Source organism: Lutra lutra, chromosome 9 (assembly GCF_902655055.1).
Source record: "Lutra lutra chromosome 9, mLutLut1.2, whole genome shotgun sequence".
NCBI classification, from domain to species: domain Eukaryota; kingdom Metazoa; phylum Chordata; class Mammalia; order Carnivora; family Mustelidae; genus Lutra; species Lutra lutra.
Genome location: NC_062286.1, coordinates 129,800,255 through 129,814,287, shown reverse-complemented (window position 1 = coordinate 129,814,287; position 14,033 = coordinate 129,800,255). Strand labels below are relative to the sequence as shown.

Here is a 14,033-nt window from a genome sequence, read left to right as displayed (position 1 = left end):
TTGCCTGCTGACCGTTCTTTAAAGTTTCTCATGCTCTGTTTCTCTTCTGCAATGTGGGGGTAGAAATTGAACCCAAGTGCAGGATATCCACAGGATTCCTGAAATAATGGATGTATGTGCTCCGGGTGTGTTCTGTGCCCTTGATGGTGATGGGATGTTGAGGATGGGATGTTGATTGACAGCAGGGGTGATGATCATGTTGCCGGAGGTGGGAGCGAGGGGTCACGATGTGATGGTGACGTGGGTGTTTATGGTGGGGGTAATGGTCGTAAGGGAGGGGCTGGTAATGGTGGTTGTGATGGAGACAGTGACTACCACCGTGGGCGATGATGGTGGTGATATTGGTGGTGGTGGTGGTGTAAGGCACTGATAGTGATGGCCTTGGTGTTTGTGATAATAGAGATGAGGAGGGTGGTGCCTTGGCTAGGGCAGTGGGGACGCCATTATTCTGATGGTGATGGTTACGATGGTGATGGTCTAATGGTGAAGCCAGCAGGCTGGTGACAGCGGGAGTGTGAGGTTGATGGTGGTACTGGTGGTTGTGTTGGTACCAGGATAATGCTAACAAGGGTAGTGGTGACAGGACTGGTGGCAGTGATGGGGATGGTTTGGGCGATGATGCTTGGTGGCACTGGGATGGTGGTGGTGGTGATGCCAGCGATGGTGTCAGTGATGGTGACCCTAGCACTGAGGATGACGGTGATGACCTAATGGTGGCGATGGTGACACATTCATGCCAGATGTCCTCAGTCCTGATCCTATTACCTGCTGGATCAACCCACAGATCTCTCAGTGTGACCCCACTGCCTTGCCTTGCCCTCATGGCCAATGGGGGGTTATCTAGATCTCACACTCGATACCTCTCATCCCGTTCCTGTGCTCTCACTGCAGACAATCATGCCCAGCTCTCCCGGGCATCCCTAAGGATCCGAATCCTGGATGTGAACGACAATCCCCCAGAGCTGGCCACTCCCTATGAGGCAGCCGTGTGTGAGGACGCCAAGCCAGGACAGGTACCTGGAGGGGCTGGGCAGTGGAGGTTCTTGGGACTGGCCGGGACACCCTCTCCCCAGGTCCAGAGTGGGCTTGGCCTCCCATCAGCTCCTTGCCCCATCCTCCCCCTTCAGCTTATCCAGACCATCAGCGTGGTGGACAGAGACGAGCCTCAGGGTGGGCACCGCTTCTATTTCCGCCTGGTGCCCGAAGCTCCTAGCAACCCTCACTTCTCCCTGCTTGACATCCAAGGTGAGTTACCTCTGAACCGCCAAATCCTTGGATGCGGAGGGAGGGGCCTAGCCTCCTCTCCCCTTCCCGTAGTACCGGTGGAGAAACTGAGGCACCTGGCGGGCCGTGTTGCGTCCAAGATCACACAGAAAATCTGGGTCAAGCTAGAGCTGTTCCCCAGCCCACTGGCCAAACCCTGGAGAACAAGCTGGGGGTGGCTGGTGGAGTGGAGAGGGGGCATCCCAAGAGAAGAGAATGGAAGGATACAGAGAGGGAACAGATGAGGAGTGGGCAGGCCAGAGCCCTGGGTGGAAAGAGCCCCCGGTCTAACTGAAGATCGAAATAAGTCACGTGCACGCACTCCCACCCAGCAGTTTAAAAAGTGCTGTATCCCACTCATGTTTCTCTTTGCGTCCTCACGGCCACACTCGGAGGTGGTTTTCTTACCCTCCCCTATTTTACCCACAATGAAAAGGAGACTCTAGGGGGAAAGGGACCCACCCAGGGCCATACAGGGTAGCAGGCTGGGGTTCCAGTCCACCTGTGTCTCCGATCCAGCATGCCTCCTGCTTTCCCTCGCTTACCATCTTGAAGGTGACTGCCATGCCCAGCCTGAGCTGATGCCACAGGGAGATGTGCCCTAGCAAGTTCCTCCAGAAGCCAAAGTCTGGCCCTTTGAGGCCTGAACTGGGGTGTGTGTGTGTGTGTGTGTGTGTGTGTGTGTGAGGGTGGGTGGTCAGCGGACTGGGAGTCAGGGCCCTGGGTCCCAGGCCAGGCTCAGCTGGGGGGCTCTCTGTGCAACCCCGGCAAGGTCGGCGCCTCCTAAGCCTCCGTTTTGTCATCTACAAAATGGGTTAAAAGGGCCTGCTCCCTGAGCTGGTGAGGTGGCCCCAGCAAGAGGAGGGCTACCTAGGTATATTATTTGTACATGGAACACGTCATTTCCTGCATTCAGCAATTATTTACTGAAACACAGTGCCTGAGGCATTGTTCTAGGTCCTGAAATGCAGTGGCAAACAAGACAAAATCCCTGCCCTCGTGGAAGCGACGTTCTGGTGAGGGGAGGTAGAAATTAAATAAATGAATCATATGTTGAGGTTGCTAAGTGGCTGGAGAGTAGGTAGATAAGGCAGTCTCAACAAGAGTCTAGACCTGGTTTTGTTCAGCACTGGGCCCCGAGTGCCTAGAGCAGGGCCTGATACATGGTGGGCGTACCATGAACTGTGTCAAACAAAACAGAGGAAAACAAAGCAGAGTAAGTGTAGGAGCTATTTTAAATAAGGGAGCCTTGGAAACCCTCTCTGAAGGGATAGTGAATATGAATCTAAAGGAAATTAGAGAGTGAGTCATGCTGATAACTGGACCGAGAATGATCCAGGTGGCGGGAACAGCATGTGCAAAGGCCCTGCGGTGGGCACAGGCCCAGGATGTTCAAGGAACAGGAGGCCTGCATGGTTGGAATGAGTGGATGCCAGGACTAGGAGATCAGGTTATGTTGGTTCTTTCTTTTTTTTTTTTTTTTTTAAGATTTTTTTTATTTATTCATTTGACAGAGAGAGATCACAAGTAGGCAGAGAGGCAGGCAGAGAGAGAGGAAGAAGCAGGCTCCCCACTGAGCAGAGAGCCCGATGCGGGGCTCAATCCCAGGACCCTGAGATCATGACCCGAGCCGAAGGCAGCGGCTCAACCCGCTGAGCCACCCAGGCGCCCCAATGTTGGTTCTTTCTGACCCTGGAACAGGTCTGGGATCACCCCCAAGATCCTTACAACACTTCCCTCCAAAAGGAGGGACCTCAGGGGCCTCTGAAGCCAGACCCTCTGTATTTCCAAGAGTCCTATTAAAAATATTTCACAACCAGTGCAGTTCAGATAACCAACTGAAAGGGACACTGACCATAAATAACATGGAGCAGGACCCTGAAGCCCCTGCTGTGCCAGGCTTTACCCCCTTAGTGGCTTGATTGTGTCAGAGTTGGGGGTGGGTACGGGGAGAAGGCGGAGGCAGCAGAGAGGGACTTGGGCACACAGAGTCAGAGCTATTTAAACCTTTTTGGAAGCATTTCAATATTTTAACTACTGGTAGTGCCTTGCCCACGCATTTTTCCAGCAGTATCCTGACTTGGCCCCAGGAGATACAAATAGCCTTGGCTTGACCTCGCCAAGTTCACAAGTCTTTCCAACCCGAGGGGCCTGGAGTTCTGTCCCAACTGCCTCTCTTTGACGGGGAGCTGCCAGGTGCTCCCATCGCTCGTGACTGCCTGGAAGGAGCTCCAGGAGCGAGGGCGGCAGCCGTGTGCTGAGCTCAGCACGGCCGTGGAAGGGCTCCTCCACCAGCCCCCTAGCCCCTTCCCACGGCCTGCCAAGCCCCCTCCTCCTCACCGTATAAATATCCTGGGTGACAAACAGCCACCCCAACCCATCTGTTTCTTTGTACACATTTGTAACCAGTTTGGAAACGTGATTTATAAATATTGCTTTTGCAGCCAGGGATTGACACTGATGTATGTCAGTCCAGATGGATGGATCCAGTGCTGGGCACAGATGCTGGATGCAGATCCTGCCTGGGAGGGTGGGGTTAGGGCCCCGGGTGACCAGCGGCTTCCCCAGGTGAAGGCAGCTGCCGCCGGGAGGGTAGCTCAGGAGGTTCAGAGATGATGCCCAGGGATTCCCTTTCATCGGGTGGAGGAGAGGCAGGGACCCGAGCTCTCAGAACATATGGCTCCATGACCAAAGACAGCAACCCTGAGAAGCAAACATCTCCTCTCCACCCCTCTGTTCTTGCTTGGGAATTTGAAGCTGAGCCAGAGCCAGCCACTCATTTTTCAAATCTGTCTACTTCTCTGTGCCTCTACTACCACTATCCTCTCCCATCTAAAACACACAATATCTTCCCAACTCATCTTCCACATCCACTCTTGTGTTTTAGATTAGAAGTGCCCTTGCCTAGAATGGAGACTCAGCAAGGGCAGGGACCGTGTCTGTCTTGTTCATTGCTCTAGCCTCAGGGGCTGGGATAATGCTGACATCCAGAGGGTGTGAATGGGTGACATGTCACTTGGTCTCTTCTTTGCTGAAAATCCACCAATCAATGGCCTCCCACTGTTTTTAAGAAAATAACCCCAATTCCTTACTCTGGCCTCTAAGACTTTCCATGATGACTCCTGCCCCACCCTGCCCCCAGTTTGACCTTGACTCCCTCTAGCTGTTACCTTCATCTGTCCAGTCACAAAGCACTGCTTTAGTTCCTTGAGTATATGATGCTTCTTCCAACCTCAAGGCCTTTGCATCAGCTGTTCCCTCTCCTTGAACTCATCATTCAGGACTCAGCAATAATACCACTTCCTCCAGGAAGATCTCCCTGACCTCTCAGACTGAGTCAGGTCCTCTGTTAGGTGCTCCTCCTGTACTTTTCCTTCTTAGCACTCATCATGGTTTGTAATTGTAGACTAAATTGTGGATTTATTCAATTAACATTTGTCTCTCACATTAGAATATAAGCTCGGATCCAGGGCTATCATTGGCTTAGCTCTCCACTGTTTTCTCCCTGCAACTAGCATGGTGCCTAGAACATAGTAGTTACTCAATAAAGATTTATTGGACGGGCTGGGTGGAGGATAGATGGGTGGATGGATGGATGATGGGTAGACGGATGGATGGAGGATGGATGGGTGAATGGGTGGATGGGTGGAGGAGGGATGGATGGGTGAATGGATGGGTGGGTGGAGGATGGATGGTGGATGGAGGTTGGATGGATATATAGATGGGTGAATGGGTGGATGGATAGATGTAGGGATGGATGGATGGGTGGAGGATGGATAGGTGGATGGAGGATGGATAGATGGATATAGGGATGGATGGATGGGTGAATGGGTGGATGGATGGATGTAGGGATAGATGGATGGGTGGATGCATGGATGGATATCAGATGGATGGATGGATATCAGATGGATGGATGGGTGGATGGGTGAATGGGTGGATGGATGAATGTAGGGATGGATGGATGGGTGAATCGGTGGATGGATGGATGTAGGGATGGATGGATGGGCGGAGGATGGATAGGTGGATGGAGGATGGATGGGCGGATGGAAGATGGATGGGTGGATGGATAACGGATGGATAGATGGATGATTTGATGGGTGGATGGGAAAAATAACTATGTCACCATTTGACTGGATAAACACAGACAAGTCACTTCTCTCTGAACTTCAATCTCTATGTATAAAATAGAAATAATGTCACAACAATTGGTGGTTGGGACAATTAAACATTACTGTATATTTAAAGCATCCACAGGGTCCTTGATGTATGGAAAGCATGCAGTGAGTGCAGAGGAGTCCCACATCATTCCCTTTCCTCCGTCTTGCCCTTGAGTCTCCTTTCCTCCCCTCGGGAGGGCAGATATCTTCACAGCCAGGGTTGATTTACCCTTTGACAGGCAGGCTGGAGTGGAAGCCAGAGCTGGAGCAGCTGACCCAGGACCACCAGTTACCCCAATAGTTGCGGTTCATTCAAGTGTCATTCTTTAGGTCTGGCTCGGTGCCAGGGCAGAGACGGGCACACGCTCACCTAACGCAACGTGACAAGTGCTCCAGCAGAAGTGTGTGTGGCATCCACATAGTCAAGGCAGGGAGGGGGACACCATAAATCGCTCCTTCCCAGGGAAGCGCAGAAAGGAGGTGACATTTAACTGGAGCATGACAGATGAGGAATTTGACCAGGTGGGAAGGCAGGGAGGGTGTTCCCGCTAGTGGGAATGTGGTGAGTTGGGGCAGGGCAGCCAGCACGGAGAACAGGCCCACGGCGCAGCGCAGGGAGCCTGGGGGTGGAATGAACAGCCGGCATCTATGGAGAATTTCCAGGGCCTGGGACCGATTCGAAGTGTTAGGCATGAATTTCACCATGGAATCCTCACACCGATGTGCTACTTTTTCCTCAGTTACAGATGAGAAAACTGCGGTCCAGAGAAACTAAGTGAGCTTCCAAGCTCGTAAAGGATTGACTCAGCATAATTTTTTTTTAGCATTTTAATGGAGATTTTCAAATGTGCGTAAAAGTAGATAGAATAACACCATGAAACCACATGATACCATTACATGAGCTTCAACCCATGACCAGTCTTGTTTGAGCTCGACCTCTAGTTCGCCTGACAGATGTGTTCAGGGTCACAGGTCAGCTCTTTTCTCCTGCATTGTGTACATGATTAGGGGAGACCAGGCACTAAATTGGGTTGACGGGGGCCACAGAGTCGGGGAAGGGACCCAGACTGCCGAAGTCTGAGGTCAGAGAGATTAGCCGGAAGGCTGTGAGTGCCGGAGCGGAACCCAGGAGGGAAGCCTTGTGCGGAGCTGGCTGTGAAGGGTGGGGGCAGCAGCCAGCCCGGCTCTGAGTCCAAGCCTCTACACTGTCAGCCATCAACATGACGGAGGCTCATGGATGGCCTGACCCATACAGGAGAGGGTGGGAGAGGCAGGAACAGCAGGGCAGGTGGGCACCCCCTATCGCGGAAGCCCATGCTCTGAGAACAAAGAGCCACCTGAGTCCTGCCTAGCATTCCCAGCAACTGGCTGAAGTGGTGTAGTGAGTCTGACTTGTGTTAGTTCACTGTCCTCTCTGCTCGCACATGTAGAAAGGAGACCTCGGTGCTCTCGGGTCCCCCATCAGCCCCCAGGAGCCATGCTCCCAGCCCTCCAGGCTCGGCCTCTTACACTCCCGCCAGAAAGCCCCCCTCAGCCAAAGCCAGGTGCCAGAGAAGACACTCCCAGTCTTCTCTGTCACCCAGGACTTGTCAGGGCCCAGGAAGCCACAACCCAAGGACCCTGGGACCCTGGGGTCAGGGTGCATTGGGTAGCTGCGGTGGAACAAAAGAAGGAATGAGGAAAATGAGGAAAAATATTAACATAGCCGGGGACAGGACCTTGGCCCAGCTGGGAACAGAATCTTGGAAAAGCTGGGGACAGGACCTTGGCACAGCTGGGGACAAAACCTTGGAATAGCTGAAAACAGAATCTTGAGGCAGCTGGGAATAGCATCTTGTGATAGACAGCTAAGGACAGAACTGTGGGCTCCAGGGCTGGGAACAAGATCCTCAGGCAGCTGGGGGCAGAAGCTTCGGGGATGGGCGAGTAGAGCCCTGGGTCACCTGGGAGGCAGGAGCTTGGGGCAGAGGGAGGCAAATTGCGAGGTGGCCTCAGGAGGTGGCCGGGGTAGGGGAGACTGGCCCGGGCCCCCCCACGTCACACGCCACCCCCTCTTTCCGGAGCAGACAACACGGCTGCGGTGCACACTCAGCACTTGGGCTTCAACCGGCAGGAGCAGGACGTGTTCTTCCTGCCCATCCTGGTGGTGGACAGCGGGCCGCCCACGCTGAGCAGCACGGGCACACTCACCATCCGCATCTGCGGCTGTGACAGCTCCGGCGCCATCCAGTCCTGCAACACCACGGCCTTCGTCATGGCCGCCACCCTCAGCCCCGGCGCCCTCATCGCCCTCCTGGTCTGTGTCCTCATCCTAGTCGGTGAGTCCCCCCCGGAGCCATCCCCCTGCCCCGCTGGCCTTCCCCCTGGGGCCCTGGTAAAGTCCATGGGGCCTCAGCTTCCCTCTTCCACCAGGAAGGTTGGCCCAAATGATGCCCGAGCTTTACGGGGTTGGTCCCAGGACAAGTCTCCTAAGGACGGAGCAGCCCCACTGCCAGCTCAGAGAGCGTCAACCCCACCTGAGACCCCTTGCGTGCTGGCGGCCCTCCACACAGCCCAGACACTCCCTAAGGTTTTAAAAACAAGCATATTATAAGAAAATTCTCTCATGTCCACTGTTCTGTTTTATGCTCTATGGAGGACTTTTAATAAAGTCCTTTTAGTAAAAAAGGGGTCTTGTGACCCTCACAACGCATAGCCAGGTGTATCATCCCCCTTTTTTAGAGGACCGAAGTGAGACTCGCGGGGGTGAAGTGGCTTGCCTAAGGGTAGGTAGTCTTACAGCTTGAAATCAGGCCTCCGCCCCTTGTGTTCCCTTTAACTACACCAACTGTTATGATTCTCAGCTGGGGAAAACCCTGGGGGCAGCCGGAGCAAAAATCTTAAGACATTTGGGGAGTTAACACCTACTCTGGTAGCTACCCCATCAGAAGCCAGGTCGAACCCACAAAGTGTCACCAGTGAAAAGGTCAAGTTCTAGGAACTGGATTCCAGTGGTCATTGTGCCACCTCCCCCTGTCACACAGAAAGGCCTCACCTCAGCTCTGGCTGCTGGACTTTAGCGATCAGTCAGAGCTCAGGGAACCCGAGCATGGTCCAGATTGCAGAGAACAGTTCTGCTCCGTTCCCTGGGCGACGTCAGCTGCCTGCCCCTGGCGTGCTGGCCACTGCCCACCCCACTGAGAACCTGCCAGTGGCCGAGCTGCACCTCCCCGGGTCCCTGTAGAGGCCCTGGGCAGGCTTCTCCTAGCTGCGAGTTCTGGGCCCCCCTTCCCTCCCCTCCCCAGCCCATGGCTCAGAAACTCTTTTTCCAGAGGGTGCACTTTACAGCGGTTTCATTTTCCAAGGCAGTGCAAACAAATTTCTGCCTAATTGCCCACAAACGAAGAAAGTGCACATCAGTGCTCTAAAGGTGACGGGCGGAATCGCTGATCAGGCCGGGCACATCTGTTGCCCGCCGCCCGCACTCCCCACCATCTGCTCTCTCGGGCATCCCCCTCCGCAGCTCCCAGCTTCGGCTCCGGAAGCTGTCCATCCATCTTTCCCACTTCTCTCCTGACACCTCCCCTCCCTCCAGACCTGTTCCCGGGCCCCACCCCCTTCCCTGTCATGTGCCACCTTGTTAGGTCGTGGGCTGGAACCCCGGCCCCTTGGCCCTAGCAGCTGGCTCTGGTCGCTGGCCCGGTGGGAGATGTTAGGAGCAACAAGAAGAACCCAGGGCCTGGCATGGTACCCAGCACGTGTCTCTCCATCCACCCCCTCACCTACCCATTTAATTCTTTCAATGGTTCATCAGCGCCTTATTTATCAGTCCAGCGAGTTCCCCACAGCCCTCGTACTGAACCATGGCGGGCACTGGGATCCACCCGCGCACAAAAATCCCCACAAAACCCTGAGTAACTGGAAAGTTAGGGTTGCCATCACAGAGATGGGGGAGACAGAGTAGGGAAGGGGGAGGATTATTTCAAGTTTGGATGTGTTCTAGATTTCAGGAGAGAAGTCAGTTGGAGAGGAGGCTGAGACGTGGGCGTGGTCAGCCCCAAGTGGACTGCCCGATAGCACCCGCAGAGCAGTGTGGATTCAGGGCCCCGGACCGAATCCAAGGATGGTTGACGTTAAGGGGTTGGACAGGCGAGGAAAAGCCGCTTGGAAGGCCAGAGAATGAGGGTTAGCAAGGCGGGAGGAGGAGAGAATGTGGAGTCCCAGAAGTCAAGTGCAGAAAGCAAAGAAAGAGCAATGTTCTCTTCTTCATCCTTATACTCACCACGTCTCCATCCACTTCTTCAGTCAGTCATTCACTCAGCAAGAACGCTTCAAAGGCTTAACTGCCTGCCGGGCACCGACCTAGGGGAACACTCCCCGGGCCCCAAGGGGGAGTTTAGAGTGTGTGTTTCGGGGTGGGAGAAGCTGTGGTTCGCAAACCTGAGCTGCCTGGGCATCTCTTGGAGGCTTCTTCAAGACAGACCGCCAGGAGATCTAGGACAGGATCCGAGAAGCCATATTTCTAGCAAGTTCCCAGGAGATGCTGCTGGTGATGGTCCAGCAATTGTGCTCTGAGAACCCGTGGGACAGAGAGAAGAACTCCTCACCAGGGGAACTTGGAGGTGAAGGCACTGAACCTGGCCTGGAGCTCGTGGGGGCGGGGGCTTCTGCAGGGGACATGTTGACCTGAGGCCCAAACAGCTAAGCAGATGCTCAGGACTTCTGGAATAGTCAGAGGAGAGTGAGAATAAAAGAGGAGTCAGGTTCAAGACATCTCTCATTCTCCCAGCCCCATCTGCCCCTAAAAGCTGTCCTCTTTGCACTCCCTGGGGTCTAGAGAGCTCTCAGGTTGTATCTCTTCATAGAGTTGAGGATGGAAACATCAGAGGTTGGCTCCAGCCCCCAGCACCCATGAAATCTTTTTTTTTTTTTAAGATTTTATTTATTTATTTGACAGACAGAGATCACAAGTAGGCAGAGAGAAAGGAGGACGCAGTCTCCCCGCTGAACAGAGAGCCCGATGTGGGCCTCGACCCCAGGACCCTGGAATCATGACCTGAGCTGAAGGCAGAGGCTTTAACCTACTGAGCCACCCAGGCACCCACCCATGAAATCTCTTAACACTGCCATCTGTGCTGCCGGAGCAGCACGGTGGTCTAGCCTCGATTTGCACATCTCCCAACATGGGAAGCTCACTATCTATCCATCCATAGAGCCAGTGCAGTTCTGACTGTAGGAAACGTCTTTTTGCACAGAAATCTAGGATATTTGCACCAGCGGTTAGGCTGGGCCGGTATCGCTGTGTGAAGGGTGGGGTGGGGGTGGGGGTCCCCAAAATGTCCTGGGCGGGCCTCGGCCCTCACTCGCCCCTTCTGTCTTCCCCGCAGTGCTGGTACTGCTGATCCTCACCCTCAGACGCCACCACAAGAGCCACCTGAGCTCGGACGAGGACGAGGACATGCGGGACAACGTCATCAAATACAACGATGAGGGCGGCGGCGAGCAGGACACGGAGGCCTACGACATGTCGGCGCTGCGGAGCCTCTACGACTTCGGCGGCGAGCTCAAGGGCGGGGACGGGGTCGGCGGTGGCGGGGGCCCGGGCGGGAGCGGGGGCGCTGGCAGCCCCCCGCAGGCCCGCCTGCCCTCGGAGCGCCACTCGCTCCCGCAGGGGCCACCGAGCCCCGAGCCGGACTTCTCGGTGTTCAGGGACTTCATCAGCCGCAAGGTGGCGCTGGCGGACGGGGACCTGTCGGTGCCGCCCTACGACGCCTTCCAGACCTACGCCTTCGAGGGCGCGGACTCGCCGGCCGACTCGCTCAGCTCGCTGCACAGTGGCTCGTCGGGCTCCGAGCAGGACTTCGCCTATCTCAGCGGCTGGGGCCCGCGCTTCCGGCCCCTGGCCGCGCTCTACGCCGGCCACCGCGCGGACGATGAGGCCCAGGCCTCCTAGCCCCCCACCGGCCCTGCCGTCGGCGTGTGCCTCCCGGCCCACCCATGGCCCGACGGGCCCCAGGATGAAGCATTTCCCGGGTTCACCCCCTTCCCCAGCCCTCACACCCTCCCAGGGCAGCCAGACAGGAGGGGAGACTCGTCAGGGGATGGACTCCCGGATCCCCCCCTCCATGCCCCGCCCAGGGGGGTGGTGCAGCTTTTGCCCAGAAGTGCAGGAATTACCAGCAACATCATTAAAAGTGCAGCGAGACCGAGCACTGCGTGGCTGTCGGGATAGAGGGGGAGTTGGCGCCGCGTTGCTGTGTGGAGAAGGGGTGGGTTACTCACTCCTGACTGGGGGAAGAACCCTGAAGGGAGGGTGCTGCTGAGGTGACCCCCCCTCCCAGGTCTCCCCTTCAGAGTTAAGAGAGAAGGAAGGCTGTTCATTTACTAAGCGCCTACTGTGTGCTGGGACACTCTAGAGAGACCATCTTAGTTGTCACAGGAACCATGAGATGGGGCCCAGCAGGTAACAGATGGAGAAGGCCACCCGGAGAAGTGGCTCTGGCCTGTCCAAGGACATCTAGCCAGAACGGTGGAGCCTCTGGCACTGACTTCCCGGCTGCCTGGCTTTGGGCAAGTCACCTCACTTCTCTGGGCTTCAGTTCCCTCGTGTGTCTCATGAGGCTCATAACAGAACCTACCTCGAAGAGTTGTGAGGATAAAAAGCGGTCATATGTGTCACATGGTTAGGACAGTGCCTGGCACATAGTAGGTGTTCAATAAATGTTAGCCTTTGATACTGTTGTTATCTTTGTCATTATTAGAAGCCCACTGGCAGGGCTGTCCCCCTTTTCCCAACATCTCCAACAGAGAAGGAAATGGCCCCAACTCTCTGCTCTGCCCAGAGTAGAGGATAGGGATATTCCCAGTGACTATGGACCCTTCTGGAGTCTCAGGAGGGATGGGAGAGGAGCCCCCAGTGGAGGTGCCAAGAGAGGACAAGCTGGGTAGCTCTGGGACTGGGGTGAGGTGGGAGGGTTGGCAGGAGATGGAGGGGCTGGAAGCCAATAGCCATGATAGGGATGTTATCTGTTTGGTCCGGGAGCCTATCAGTCTCCCTATCCATGCCCCGCCCCCTCCAGGTTAAGAACTTCAGGGCTAAGCTATCTTTAAAAGCCTCCAGCTCTAAAACCCTTTGATGACAAGGTAAAGGATACCTGTCCTCCCAGCCCAACCCCCACCCCCAAGTGAGTCATTCATTCGGCATTGATCAGCCATGAATTCCAGCTCCTGCTAGCTAGGGAGCCTTCATCAAGGTCCTCAACTGCTGAAGCCTCAGTTTACTCATCTGTATAATGGGGCTAATGATAGTCCTTCCCTTAAAGGGTTGTTAAGAGGCTTAAAGGAGTTAATGCCTATTAAGCTCTGATCCCAGTGCCCTCCTGACGCCTTGAAAATGCTCAATGGATGCTCATTCGCCTTTTCTTCTCTTTTCTTTTCTTTTTTTAATCTCCCAGGAACCATTCATTGATTTCTCTACATCTGCCAAAGTCCACTGGGACAGATCCAGAGATGGTCATTATGTATTTTGAGTGCCTTCCCTGTATTATTTCATGTAAATTAGATACTGTCAGCCTCACTTCACAGATGAGGAAACTGAGGCTCAGAAGGTAGTGACTCACCCAAGTTTACACAGGTCATAAGTACTTCCTGCCTTCCAGCAATTCAAGGTCCCAGTGGGCCAGGTGTGGTGGGCAGAAGAAGCCAATAATAATGCCCTTGATAAAACTCATAGCAGAACTAACAGAACAAGGTCCTGAAAACACTGAAGGAAGATTGAATAATTTGTGGAGGGCTTCCCAGAGGAGGTGACTCCAACTGCATCTTGAAGAATACGATGTATGAGATGACCAAGCAGGCACGAGCATTCCAAGCAGAGAGAAAAGCATCTGCAAGTGGGGTGGGGGTCGGGGGGAGGAGAGGCCAGAAGCATGTGGTGGCTTCAGGGACTGTGTGTGGTCCCAGGGGCTGGATCACTGGGTGGAGTGATGGCAAGATGTGAGGCAGGGAAGGGGGGCTGGAGGCAGGTGGAGAAAGCACTTAAAGGCCAGGCCAAGAAACTGGATGCTTTGCTGTACTTGAGCATGTCTCTGGACGGCAGGTATATGGGCCGAGCGAGGTAGTCCCAAATAGGGTGACACTGGGACCCTCATTCCATGTGGGACGCTTGGTCCATGTTCCTGTATCGATCTCTTCTACCAGTGGGCATGGTAACCTGGGGACCCCTGGGGACACATGCGATCCCCTCTCTCATCGAATGTGCTCAGCTGTCCCATACAGAATCCCAGCAACATTTCTCAGATTGGTTTTTGCTCTCTCCATTGTAGAGGGGAAGCTGAGATCCAGAGGAGTGAAGTGACTGGCTCAAGGTCACCCACCTAGTCAAGGACAGAGCTGGGACTACACGGGATCCCTAATTCCAAGTCTCTGTTCTCTCCACGTGTGCCGATTGCCTTGACAGATTCTGACCCTGCCAAGAAAGAGGTTACGGTCAGGTTATGTGTCCAGAGGGATGTACAAACATGGAGTCACAGGTATCCTTGAGCGTCTTCCAAATCCCACACGTGGGGAATGACCTTCCCACGGTCACACAGAGTTAAAGATCCTGCCAGAAATAAAGAACATCATTCATCCAAA

At 54.6% G+C, this 14,033-nt stretch overlaps 1 protein-coding gene across 3 annotated transcripts in view; it reads left to right on the top strand.

Moving 5' to 3' along the window:
* Nucleotides 1-12,116, top strand: part of CDH22 (cadherin 22) — a 119,985-nt gene extending 107,869 nt beyond the window's left edge. Inside the window, exons 9-12 of one of the 3 annotated variants that reach the window (XM_047747017.1) lie at nt 892-1,013; nt 1,128-1,245; nt 7,487-7,738; nt 10,787-12,116. In XM_047747017.1, the coding sequence (XP_047602973.1) occupies nt 892-1,013; nt 1,128-1,245; nt 7,487-7,738; nt 10,787-11,352 (1,058 nt within the window). In that variant the 3' untranslated portion in view covers nt 11,353-12,116. Of the gene's footprint in view, nt 1-891; nt 1,014-1,127; nt 1,246-3,331; nt 3,403-7,486; nt 7,739-10,786 lie in introns of those variants that run through there. The other 2 variants (XM_047747019.1, XM_047747018.1) reach the window with 2 other exon arrangements.
* Nucleotides 12,117-14,033: the final 1,917 nt, after the last annotated feature.